At 33.9% G+C, this 12,125-nt stretch overlaps 1 protein-coding gene across 1 annotated transcript in view; it reads left to right on the top strand.

Annotated features, from left to right (window-relative positions):
- Positions 1-12,125, top strand: part of LOC128025966 (inactive heparanase-2-like) — a 59,660-nt gene that overhangs the window by 38,182 nt on the left and 9,353 nt on the right. The window contains exons 7-10 of the mRNA XM_052612608.1: positions 2,650-2,743; positions 4,494-4,600; positions 4,704-4,818; positions 9,538-9,683. Coding sequence (XP_052468568.1) covers positions 2,650-2,743; positions 4,494-4,600; positions 4,704-4,818; positions 9,538-9,683 — 462 coding nt within the window. The remainder of the gene's footprint in view (positions 1-2,649; positions 2,744-4,493; positions 4,601-4,703; positions 4,819-9,537; positions 9,684-12,125) is intronic.

The raw sequence follows: 12,125 nt of genomic DNA, 5'->3' as shown, positions 1-12,125 counted from the left end.
AACACTGCATCGCAATATGGCGAACAGTAATAATCAGAAACGAGCTCATTAGCGGCTTTCTTTTATCTCCCAGCACAATGGCGGCTGGATGTGCTTTCGATGACTTTAATTAGTTCCATGCTGAGTGGCTTTGAATTATTCAGTAATGAGAAGTGTTTAATCAAGTGCATGCAATAGCTGCGGTCATTAAAAGTTATAAGGGCATAAACAAGTTTGCATTTCTCCCTCAATTAGAATGCCCCCCTGTGTCTGCAGAGAGAGGGTGGCCTAAACAGACTCATTAATCTAGAGGTGTCAGAGATGAGGATTTTATAAAAGCACCACCTACTCGGTCAAACTCAAGCCATATGCGCTCACACGTTCTGATGCGCAATTATCATTTTAGAGTAAAAGAGGATTCCAGGAATGAGAGCCCTCACAAGTTATTTAAAATCAAAGTTCAAAGTTGTGTAATTAATGAATTGTGTCTTTATACACCATTTAATATTTAACATATGTTATAAAAATGTTTTTAGATTTGATATATATTTTTAATCTTAAAATGTATATTATTCCTGTGATGCAAAGCTGAATTTTCAGCAGTCATTGCTTTAGTCTTCAGAGTCACACGATCCTCCAGAAATCCTTCTAATATACTGATTTGATTAACACTTTTTTATTATTTTCTGTGTTGAAAATATTTTATACTTCTTCATACTATTACAGAATTGTTAATAAAGAGGATTTATTTTGGAGGAAACGTCTGAAACAATGTTAATATAACATAAGAATTCAATTAAGTGTCCTGTGCTACGAAAGAAAAGCCTCTGAGTAACAAAACCTTTGTCTAATTTATTCTTTGTCTCTTACATTAGGATTCTTTGTCTTTCCTGAACAGATGCTCCTTCTCCAGACATTTCTTCTGTTTTGAATGCTAAATTCAGAAGTCAGTTGTTGAGAATGTACCTTACAGGCAGAATATAAAACACCATGAAGACACATTAGCTAAATATAATGCTAGGGAGGTTGAGAGTTGCTCATTGCTGTTTGAGATCCAAAGATAATGAAGATTTGTTTTCTCAAGAGTTGTGCAGCTTTAATCCCATAGAGACTATAAATTTGGAGGGTCAATGTCCACAGAGAACCACTTTTCCTTCAGATATGTCAAGATCTTCAGACATATTGCTTGAAAATGGCGCAGTTCATTGAGGCCCTCTTTTCACACCCTCCTCCAGATGGCCAGCCAACAGCTTCTTCATTCCAAACTTCATTCTCTCTCTCTCTCTCTCTCTCTCTCTCTCTCTCTCTGTCTCTTGTCACCGCTGTCTGCTTTTACATCTTAATATAATTCATGGGCTCAATCTGTTAGTTATTTTGTGTATAAACCTGCAGACTGGCCTTTTAATGCCTTTAATTTATATTTCGAACTTTGCTCAATGAAGTGGGAAAAGTTAAATTGTGATATTTCATATTTTACTGGTAACATTAAGATTGATAGCGTAGTCATTTTGCCATTTGTTTTATTTGATGTTATTCCAGTAACTTTAATGATTTATTTTTTTATTTGAGGGACAATATTTTTATATTGTACTAATTAGTTTTCGAATGAGTTTAGTTTGAGAAAAGAAAATCAATTCATGCATATAATCTGTAATAGTTCACACATTAATATTTAATGCACTAAAATATATATAATTATTTCATTATTTATATATTGTCTTATTTACATATTATATTATTACAAATATTTTTTTCATAATATTAGATTAGATTAGATTAGATTAGATTAGATTAGATTAGATTAGATTAGATTAGATTAGATTAGATTAGATTAGATTCAACACTGCACATGTGAGGTACAAGGCAACAAAATGCAGTTAGCATCTAACCAGAAGTCCAATATCTACTGCAGTAAGTACAGAATATAAAATGTCTACAATATGTATAATAACTACACACATAAATATTATGAACATAATTTACAGATTTTAAATATTATCAGCATGATATACAGATAGGTGTACTATGAATATACTATACAGATGGATTATGTAAACATGCATGTACACTATAGGCAGAACTATGAACATATGAACATAATTTACACCATTGCAATAGACAGTAAAGTGCATAGAAAATATTACAGTGTGCAAATGTATTACTCAGTGTTAAGGTTGTTGTTGTGAGAGGTTGTAAGTCCCTTCAGTGCTCATTAACCGTATATATATATATATATATATATATATATATATATATATATATATACGTGTGTGTGTGTGTGTGTGTGTATGTGTGTGTGTGTGTGTGTGTTATGTTATATATATGTTAAATTAATGCTTTTATCCATCAAGGTATTTTTATATTTCATTAAATCATATTACAGTTTAAAAAAAACAACTACTTTATAATATTATTGTCAAATGTCTATTTTTACAATTTTTGACCAAATAAATACAGCCTCGCTGTGAGAAATGCTGCAAGCGGAGTGATACAGACGGTTAAATGGTTGGAGTTCTGTTATCGAAAATCGCACCCCTGGAAAATGCTCTCAGCACATCAGATTTGAGGACCAGAAAGAAATGTTGTCTAGATTAATATACATATATTTTTAATTCAATTGAATAAATAATAATTCACAGTTCTTACCATGATGTTATCTCATGTGTGCAGTTACTACATTGACAGGCGGGTGACCAAAGTGGAAGACTTCTTGAAGACAAGACTTCTAGACACCCTGTCTGAGCAGATTACCAAGGTGTTAAAGGTAAAGTGGTTTTAAAGACACCCAGCCTAGATATCTTTGTGTTTTTGAATGTGTAGGTCCGAGATGTGCTAATATGTCTTAAGGTTGTTGTTGTGAGAGTGTGTAAGTCCCTTCAGTGCTCATTAACTGAGTTTATCTCAAGGGCCCCAGGTTTGTCCTCAGCTGCTTCATCCAAACAAGCTGTCTCCGGTCTGATAGGTGGCCTACTGTTAAGGGAGCGTGGGTCAGGGCACAGTAAACGAGGAAAGCTTTTGATTGGGTTCACAATTTACAAGCTTCCCCCTCAGCCTCATGAAGTCTCAGCTGCTCTGGGAACAGTCCCCTTTTGGTCTAACAAGCAGTACCAGGTTTCACAACATTTAAGACTTCCCTCAGGAGGCCCAATCTATAAATACACAGCTCTCCTGTTTTATGTATCTCAAACTCACACATCTGTTCATCTGAAAGTGAATGATTCCTCACAAATATCAAACAAAAGATGGCAAAGTTTTGTTCACTCCCAAACCCAATGATACAGTGATCAGAGCCTGTTACATGTGATGTCAGATGAACAAGTGCTTCTTCCACTTCTAAACTTCAAATCAGTCATAAAAGACTGAATTCACTGTTTTCTGTTGTGAATCTGCAGGTGTTCTTCAATGGTTTGGCGACACATGTACCCTTCCCGCTGTCTGTGACAGTTGACAGATCTATTTGGATTTATACTTTAGCATTGATTCTGTGGCTGTCATTTTCTACAGCAAGTCCTGAGGTTCATAGTGTGTCTGAATCAGAAGTAGAGAGTATGAGTTTTTTTTTTTTTTTGATTATTATGGAATATGCCTAATACCCAGCATGTGTTCTATTATAACCAGACTCTGACCTTGCAGCTGGACAGCATTCAGCATTCAGCATTTCATCTCATCTCGAATCATGCACACTGATTATTCATGGACAGTCTGATTTATATTGAGCACAAAACCAGGAGTCAGGATGTAGATTTGTATCAGTCGGCTGCATGGGAAAAAATATGTTTTTGGAACCTGGCTTTTAAAAGAAAACCAACTTTTGTTTTTAATTTTTAATAGTATATATATATATATATATATATATATATATATATATATATTAATAAACGTAATTATTTATTTATTATTGTTTTGGGAATTTGGGCTATTCTGGCCTACGTTTAAATAATATAAAAGCAGTCATATTGTGAAATGTCATTACAATTTAAAATAACTGTTTACCTGTATGTTTTCAGATATTTTGAAATCTAATTAATTCCTGTAATGGCAACGCAGCCATTACTCCAGTGTTCAGTGTCACATGATACTCCTGAAATCTTTCTATGCTGATCTGCTTCTCAAGAAACATTTACAATGATTAGCTGTTGAAAGCTGCTTAATATTTTTGTGGAAACTGTGATACAGTTTTTCAATCAATTGAAAGTTCAAAAAGAACTACATTTATTTGAAATATAAATCTTTTGTAGCATAATATGTATTTGCTGTCACTTTTGATCAATTTAAGGATTCCTGAATGAATAAAAGTATTAATTTCTTTCGAAAAAAACAGTACTCTATTTTGGATTACACATCCACCACGCAAACAGGTTGGTCACTGCATAATCAGTCAGATGGACTCATCTTGTTTAAGTGGACCAGACTAGTCAAAAGTCTTGAATATGCAAGAACATGCACAACTGTCCATCACTTCGTTATTGATGGTTTGTTTCATCTGATAAAGCTTTTTCTTTGTTTTCTTTCAGATTGTTCAAACTCGTGCTCCAGAGAAGCGTGTGTGGCTGGGTGGAGTTGGTCCAGCTTGGGCAGGGGGAACCAACAATTTATCTGACACATTTGCTGCTGGTTTTCTGTAAGTGATGGATCTTCATACATAGTATGTATAGTGCAAAAACCTGACAAATTGTTCAATTCTGTTGCATTCCTAATGTTCTCTATGTTTTTGCTGGCTTCAGGTGGCTCAACACTCTTGGGATCGCTGCAGCTCATGGGATTGATGTTGTCCTCCGACATTCTTTTTTTGATTATGGATACAACCACCTCGTCGACCAGCACTTCAACCCTTTACCTGTAAGTCTAAGCACGTAAACAGAACCCAAATCAAAAGCAGTCAAAGCTGTTTAACACATTAACTGCAGACAGATTCAAGTCATGTACCACACACATTAAAGTTACGCAAATTAACACCATAAACGGTGATCTGTGTGGTATGCTCGTTACTGTATTGTAAAACCACCTAAGACGCATATGTAAAATGACCCGGGCATAGTTTTTTCCAATGTGAAGTGTTTGGAATTGGTCTTAGACAGAGTTGGTCTTTAGCATGTGGCTCAAGCACCTTATGGCTTTTCCCGTGGGACCTATTAGCCAAGATGAAAGGTGTTTGGTGGTGTTGAATACTAGGGAGGTGAGGTGAACTGCACTGAAATTCAAGCCTGAGGCAATGTCACCTGTCTCCCACCCCCTCTACATGTGTGCCCCACTGTGTGGAACAGCCAGATGCTGACAGCACTGCAACCTGAGCCGAGGACACTCCACAGGTATCCCCACCCTTCAGACCGCTGGCAACTTCATCCGGAATTATGTAAACCTCACTTTTTCACAGTGTCTGCAGGTCAGCCCCCCTGGAGACAGGACGGGCAGAAGACTACAATTAAGTTTCAATTTGATTTGAGAACCCGTATAGAAGGCCATGACTAAACTAAACGTTTACCCAAATGTTCTGGGGGTGTTTTCATAGCTCAGACACATGGTACATCATGATTTTTATTGATACATGTACAACATTTCTTATCGGTTTTGAAGATTTGTTTTTGTATTTTTATTTATTTAAAACTATTTATATAGCACTTCTGCCAGCTGTTTTAATTTTATAATTGTATTATATATATATATATATATATTTTATATATAAAATTTTTATGAATTATTTTAATATATTTAACTATAAAACTTTATGTGTTATTATGGCAAATGTAGGTTTTGTAAATTTTTGTAAAAATTAATACATTTAAAATATAAATATTAGAAATCTAATATATATATATATATATATATATATATATATATATATATATATATATATATATATTGTTTGTCATATGAGCATAAAGAAGTCCATCTCAGCAGAGCATCAAATGGAATTTAACACTAATGGAAATTTGTCAAATTCTGACTATAAATCATATCTAAGTAATAACTTTTTCACCAGGATCCTTCTTTTACAGTATTTTCATATAGTTAAAAAATAAATAGTGTTAATCTACTTTAAGTTATACTTCCTAAACACAATCTTCACTGACTCCAGATGCTGAGGAGCTCCAGACCTGTGGACCGGCTCAGGATAACTTATGTTCCTGTGCAAGTAATAAAACCAAAGGAAGACATAAAGAGTAAAAATACAGCAGTGGTAGACATTCTTGATTATGCAATGCTCCATCAGAGATTAATCTGTATTTCTCAGAATCTCAGAATCTCAACAGGAGCACTGTTCCTCTAGCACAAGCCGGAATGAGCGTCTTTCAGTAAAATACTCTGAGTTGCACTTTTGTCAAGCACTCCTCACAACTTTTGAAACGGTCATCTTTTCTCCCCCTTGCTTCTCGTTCAACATCTAGTTATTCCAAGGACCAATCGCCCCCTGCTGGGATCGCAATGCTTTAAACATAGCTGGATGTCTGTGGGAACTGCCAGCAGCCCCACTGTGAGAATTCGCAACAGCCGCAACCTGTCGGCCTGCGTGGAAAATTTACGGTCCCTCCTTTTCTCTTTAATCCCTTACTGAGTCATGTCTCCGTTTCTTTCCCTTCACACCTCAGCAGATGATCTCGTCGCCTCTTCTTGCTTTGCTTCCTTTTTTATCCCTTATCTCTTGCTGTTTCTAGTGTTTTCACCCTTGATTGGATGCTAATCAAAACCAGGAGATTTCTAACAATGTTTATTAATGTATTCTAATGACATCATTAATTCCATTACAATTATACATCCACCCCTTTAGAATATTAAGGTGATGTATGTAATTCTTTTGTTGTTAAAATAGTTTCCAAGTTCAGAGGCAAGTCTATTTCTTTCTTGCTCATATTGAATATTTTCAATAATCTGCATATTTATTTATTTACAACATTACACCTCTCTTTAGTAAAATGCATAATAATATTAATAACAATATTACATATTTTTATTGTATTTTATTGTATTGTATCTATTGTGTTTTATGTGTTTTATGTATTTTATGTAATAGTAGACTTTAATAATCTGCACTGTAATATGAATTAATATTGATATTACAATTATAATTTATTATTTAGATGTTTATGCATAGTTTTTATCTGATGGTGAAAGACACTACGCCTCTATTTAATAATCTGTACAATATTATTTTTATTAATGTTAATAGCAATATATTATTCTCTTATTCAGTTTTTTATTATTTCATTCTGGGTGAAAGCAAAAACAACTGATAACTGATTATATAATCAATAATCTGGTTGATTGTATTTCTTTATTTATTGTTTTTCGTCTGCTGGCTGAAGGCAGTAGTGCACCTGTCTTCAGTAATCTGCTCAATAATATTACTATTAATCACTGATATCAGTATGAATTATTCTTAAATCATTCAGATTATTAAAGTTGTGCTAGTGCCCTACACATATTTCAGATCAGAATAACAGAGATACTTGGAAGTGGGTTTTGAATCGGGCCAGCAACCACTTAGAACACCCACTGTGCCCAACAGCAACATGCCCAGCAATATATCAACACCACAATATCATAGAGGCATGTTGATGGGCTTGATTCAGGGCCATGTTAAAATCCCGCTTCCTGGGAGAAAGTTTTAAACTGGCAAGTTTTTCAAGAAAATCTACCCATATATTCTTAGTCATTCTTGCAATTCCGTTTAGTGTCTGTGGTTAGTGTTGCGTAAATGACATACTTCACCTTTAAATATTATTAAAATTGTAGGTTCTTATTGCTCCCTGTTGTTTATTATGTGGTCAAAATTGATTGTTTTTTGTTGCACACTCTCACGTTAAGTTCATATGTGTCTGTCTGGTAATACAGGACATGGCATTTGCATATTTCTTGTTGGTATTATAGACAAGTAGTTGGTTATATCCTTTAATCTCTCAGGTCTTTAGTGGTTTGACTTGAATTTATTCATTATTCAAGTGGTTTCTGTTTTATTCAGTCATTAAAGCATCTGCACTTAATACTGGGTGGGCTGAGAAATGCTTTCTAAGTGAAATACTTGTATTATCTGCCAGTAGACATTCAATAAGTGACCTGAAGGTTGCTGAGATTAGCACTCGTGAGCTTTATTGTCATTTTCATGTTGAATGTAGCTACCTAGTGTACATCTGTACATCTCATTAACTGATCTAGTGTACATCTACCTAGTGTACATGTTTTTTTATTATTAATATTATTATTATTTTTTGGAATTAAATAGCTATTAAACAGAACATTTTATTATTTTATAGACAATACCAAAGTTTCACTGCATCGTATCACATTGCAATTCTTGAGTTTTCTATTTAGAACTTTTTAAAGACAATGTTTATCTGTTCTTTTCTCTCTTTTTTTTCTTTTTTTTTTAATTGCAGTTGAAAGAGACCCACCCATTCCCAAATCTCTGTTTCCCACTGCCTATAGCAGATGCTGCACAATGTACACTGCCGGAGCAAATTAAGTTAAAGTTTCCCTGGAAAAGAAACCTTTAAATGCTGCCATATGCAGGATTGCATGGGAACTTCCTGATGCACACATGCTGCTTTGAACCAGTTCAATTAGGTATTGAATTTGGGAACTGATGAGAGGTGTTAGGAGAGATCTATTACAGTCATGCATGTGAAATTCAGGTAGCCATTGCTCTTTTCCATGCAATAAAATACATGTTGTGATGAAGTAAACAGTTCTCTGGTTGTACTAAGCCATTTAATGTACAGTTAATGTCCAGTTTAAACGCTGGTTTGTGCAATGAATGTGATTACTGGATCATTGAATGCTAAACGATGACTTTTGGACCATAAAATGTTGCAGGATAATATTTTGCATGCACAGATCACAAAGATTGCACTTTAGTTTCTATTATAATATCAATAAGTACTGGGTGAGAGAATTCATTCAAAATTTAAAGCAGTTGTTCTAGGAACCACATTTTTCAAAGGTACATTTAGCTTTAACATATGAATCTTTTTCAGTTTAGTTTTTCTGTAAGAGCATGACTGCAAATTTGCTTTGTTCTCCCTGATGGCAGAAAGCTAAATATATAGTGTGTATCTCTCAATTATATGTTGTTTCTCAGTTTTTACTACAAAAGCTTCCAAAGAAAGATTATGCTTCTATCTCTCCATTCAGAGCATCGAGGAAAATGTCACTTTCAATAAAAGACTGAAGCACATATGCATATTTTATAACTCAAAAAAAGTGAAGTTGTTCTTACTAAAGTGAAGGCAGATATAAGAAACTTACATTACACCTACACACTTTTCAAATGTAGTTTTCTACATCGTTCTCCTTCCCAATTCCAAAATTAAAACTGCATTGAAAGATGGAAGGATGCTGGAATTCATTGGATTTCTGCTGGCGGAGGAATGCCACATCTGTCCAGTGTACTTAAACCAGAATCATCTTGCATGAATCATGCTTCTTGTGCAGAGGTGCACCACACTAACATGACTCCATGGCAGAATAGCTTGACCTAACGTGTGTGTTGACATGGCAGAGCTCCAGTAAGCTCCAGTGATGCTTTTTATTTTGTAACTTGTGTTTTGTGTGTTGGTATTGTAGGATTACTGGTTATCTCTGCTCTTTAAACGTCTGGTGGGCCCCAGGGTGCTTGCGGTGCACGTGGCAGGTCTCCAGAGGAAACCACGTCCTGGACGGGTGATCCGGGACAAACTCCGCATCTATGCACACTGCACCAGCTTTCACAAGTACGTTCATTAGTCTTTCTGATTTTGAATCAGTTCATACAAATATATAAATTATGTTACAAAACCTTGTAGGCTGCTTTGATATATTAATATAAAAAGAAAAAAAATCCTACAATTAGATTTATATAACATTAATTGCAGTTGTTTTATAGAAAATAATATGTAAACACTTTTTTTTCAAAAGTTTAGGGTTGAAAATATTTTACAAATGAAAACATGATAAAAAAATGAATAAGTAAAAACATTTTAAAAATGTAATTTATTTGTATGAATATTAAAATATCTGAAAAAAGTATTTAATGATCACCTACTGTAGGCTCCATTTATTTGATCTAAATACAAAAACAGCAATATTGTTACATATTAAATATTATTAACATTTTAAAGATATTTTAAAGATATTTTAAAAGATAATGTATTCCTGTGATGGCAAAGTGGAATATTCAGCAGCAATTTCTCCAGTCTTCAGTGTCACATGATCCTTCAGAAATCATTCTGATTTGCTGATTTGGTGCTTAAAAAAAACATTTATTATTATTGTTCGTTGTTGTGCTGCATAATATTTTTTTGTAAAAAACATAATCTTATTGACATTTACATTTAATACGGCTTCACTTCAAATAGAAATAAACATGGTTATGTCTTATGTGAATGTGAAAATTGGCAATTTCTTAGAAGTCAGTGAAATGTTTATGTTGACTTGATGTTAGGAATGCACTTGTGATGCCTTAAAATGCTGTGTAGGCAGGCTGCTTGTTAGATTTTGAAACAGAACTTCAGCATATACACCAAGTGCATTATTATAATGAAATAAAAAATAAAAAAATGACCTGTAGCGTTATCGCCACACAGACACCCGTCATCTGAGTACATAGCCGTAGTGGAGGATTTTAAGGCTTTCTTGCTCATTCTCGAACCCATAAAGTACAGAGTCCAGACAGCCTCTCTTTCAGAGTAGAGCCCATAAAATTTAACAAGTATCAATTGTCAAGTGTGTGGAGTCTCTTTCTGCAGTGTGAGAGGCGCTGAAAGACACCAGAGGTTCAGGCAGGTGAGGAGAGTAGAACTGCAGGACAATAGAAAGGTCTGTACCCAGGCCAAATAAAAGTGCCATCGTTCCCTTTGATGATTATCTATTACCCCGGAATGATGTGAGCGGGACCTGCCAGCTTTTCAATAGTAGTGTAGGATTACGGACAACAGATCCCCGTGTCTCAGCTCAGTTACATCTCTGTGGCATTGCTACCACAGGTCTCTGGCTTCAGGATTCCTGCAGGACCGACGCTTTTGCTGAAAAAAGTACAGAAAACAGTGCTGGGAAAACTACTTGTAATGTGAAGTACAGTCAATAAAAACATGAAAGCTTTATATGGTTTTATATCTTTTTGAATGCAGCATTCAAATTTGTGGTCCTCAAGGCAGCATATATTTGGGGTGGGGGGTTGTAAAACAGCAGTGTTGAAGAATGTAATTGCAATTTAAATTAACTTTTTTTTATGTAATTTCTATATAGCAATATTAAATTTTATAGCATTCTTGAAAACATTTGCATTACCTTTTTTTTCTTTTTTTTTTTTTTGAAAACTGATACTTCTTTTCTGACCCTAAACTTTTGAACGGCAATGTATTTAAAACATATATTATCATTTTTATTTATAATGAGAGCATTATTTATGGCAATAACTGAGGATCTTAAAATTAAAGAAAGCAAAAGAAGCTTGAGTGAAATTCTGGATCACAAAAAAAAAAAAAAAAAATTATTGTTTAAATCACTAGAATTAATCACTGAATCACTAAAATGAATTGAATCACTAACATGAATCAGTCTACCAAAAGCTACTTAAGTGAGAGATATTTAAAGATTTTTTATTTTCTTTAAGATATTTTCTTTTTTCCCTTCGGGACAAATGGACTTCACTCCATGTAAGCCATGATCTATGACAGCGATTTACTGAGAGACGGAACTCATTCAATTTGATTTTGTTAAATTTTTTAAGGTTTAAGGTTTTTTGTTGCATTATTTATATTATTATATTAAAATAAATACAATAAATACTATTCCCTTTTATAGTGTATTTATATTTTAGTACCGGTAAATTATATTCCTCAGTTATATTTTAAGTTATATTTTAAATTGTATTGATCGTATAATATCATATATCATATATCATATATCATATATCATATATCATATAACATATATCATATATCATATATCATATATCACATATCATATCATATCATATCATATACTGTATCTGTTTTTATGTACAATTGAATTACTAGATATCTCAGATCTCTGACCTAGGCTTACTTTAAAGATGTGGTTTATGCTTCTGTTCTCGGTTCTTTTTGCTTGCCAGTGACTATGTAGGTCATTCCTCGAAAAAACACTGCATTTTAGGTATTGGCTTGTAATTGCTTGATTCTTTGAATTGCATG

This window comes from Carassius gibelio, chromosome A13, assembly GCF_023724105.1.
Source record: "Carassius gibelio isolate Cgi1373 ecotype wild population from Czech Republic chromosome A13, carGib1.2-hapl.c, whole genome shotgun sequence".
In the NCBI taxonomy this organism is placed as follows: domain Eukaryota; kingdom Metazoa; phylum Chordata; class Actinopteri; order Cypriniformes; family Cyprinidae; genus Carassius; species Carassius gibelio.
The sequence above is the reverse complement of the archived record's forward strand: the minus strand, read 5'-3'. Positions and strand labels throughout refer to the sequence as shown.